A 1,796-nucleotide genomic window follows, 5' to 3' on the forward strand; every position below is an offset into this window, starting at 1 on the left:
CAACTGTATTTAAAGGCACCTCAAAAACGATACAGAACGAACTGCTCGATTGCATGTTTTCCGTGGTGAGGGAGCAGATTCTGAAAGAAGTTAAGGACAGTGATTTCATTGCCATCCAGGCCGACGAGACAACGGACATTAGTACCGTGACCCAACTGGTGCTAGTGCTGCGTTACATCGACAGCAAAATGAACGTGCAGGAACGATTCTTCGAATTCATTCCCCTGCAGTCATCAACAGCCGTGAACATTGCCACAGAGCTGAAAGAACGCCTTTCCATAATCCTTCCCGATCAAAAAGAAAAAGAAAAACTCATCTGCCAAGCTTATGATGGAGCGAGCGTAATGAGAGGTGCCACTGGTGGTGTTCAGAAGCGAATAAAAGAGGACTACCCAAATGCGCACTACATCCACTGCTACGCGCACCAGTTGAACTTGATCATGGAACAAGCCACCAGTCACATTTCTAAAGTAAGGAACTTTTTTCGGACCTTGGTGGCTTTGCCAGTTTTTTTTCAAGATCACCCAAGAGGACCAGTGTATTGGATGAAATGGTTTCCCGCAGGCTGCCAACTTCCAGCAAGGTCAGGTGGAACTTTCACAGCCGCGCTGTCAACACGGTGTTTGAACACAGAGAGGATCTCATCAAATGTTTCCATGCCATACGAGACTCGGGAGACTTCGATGAAATCACCGTGAGAGAGGCAGGAGCATATGCAAGGATCCTGGAAGACCCAGACTTCAGGTTCTTCCTGCAACTTTTTCACCAGATCATGCCCCTTGTAGACACTCTCTATGCCAGGCTACAGAAGAGGAGCATCGACTCAGTGTACATTAAGAGATGCATCCAAAGATTCCAGGAGGACATACAGAAGATCAGGTACTAATTTGATTTGGTTTTAGATACATTATTTTATGGTTTTCTGCTTCAATAACATCAGTTAAAAAATAATGAAAGCCGTAAAAAATAAACGAATTAAACAAACACCTTACTTCCCCTTCACAGAGATTCTCTCCATGCCATGACAGTGGAGCACAGCAGTCTATCCCTGCAATCAAGAAAACGTGTGGCTCTCTCTTCAGAGGATCACCAACGAATTGCAGCTGAAGTGAGTAGAAAGCATGCCTTGTATAAAAAAAAAGCCTTGTAGAAATAACTTATTATATACATTCATGTGGGTGGTTGACGTTTAAGGGCGTAACGCCAAAAAAAAAAAAAAAGTTTGGTAACACTTTCTATGAAGCCCATATCTATAGCCCATTATGAGCGCATTTATAACAAATTATAATGCACATTATAATTACTTACAACGCATTATGACTACACCCATGATGTTTCATGATGTGTTTCCTGATGTGTTATGTTAACAGTAACAAATAACCATGAATCTATCTTATAATGCTTTATAAATCCACGGGTGTTATGAGTGCTCGTGACTGCATATAAACTACAGGCTGCCTGATGGGGCTTATAGTACATTACGATGCATTATAGATGTGTATTATACAGTGCATTATAGATGCATCCATATGAACTTCACTTTACTTAGAGCACACATTGATGATAATTATGACAGTTTATCATCCAGGTCTGTGCATAGAGGGGTATAGGTGCTCATAATGTACTATAAGCCCCATCAGGCAGCCTGTAGTTTATAGCCAGTCATGAGCACTCATGACACCCTTGGATTTATAAAGCATTATAAGCTAGATTCACAACTGTTAATATAAAGCATCATGAAGCATTATGGCTGTAGTCACAATACATTATAAGTAATTATAATGGGCATTATAATT

General features: G+C 41.1%; 1 protein-coding gene across 1 annotated transcript in view; it reads left to right on the plus strand.

The window, feature by feature from the left end:
• Window positions 1–508: 508 nt before the first annotated feature.
• LOC134457524 (uncharacterized) overlaps window positions 509–1,796 on the plus strand; it is a 2,463-nt gene continuing 1,175 nt past the window's right edge. Inside the window, exons 1-2 of the mRNA XM_063209534.1 lie at window positions 509–879; window positions 1,006–1,108. Coding sequence (XP_063065604.1) covers window positions 551–879; window positions 1,006–1,108 — 432 coding nt within the window. The 5' untranslated portion in view covers window positions 509–550. The remainder of the gene's footprint in view (window positions 880–1,005; window positions 1,109–1,796) is intronic.

The sequence above is a fragment of the Engraulis encrasicolus genome, chromosome 10 (assembly GCF_034702125.1).
Source record: "Engraulis encrasicolus isolate BLACKSEA-1 chromosome 10, IST_EnEncr_1.0, whole genome shotgun sequence".
NCBI lineage: Eukaryota > Metazoa > Chordata > Actinopteri > Clupeiformes > Engraulidae > Engraulis > Engraulis encrasicolus.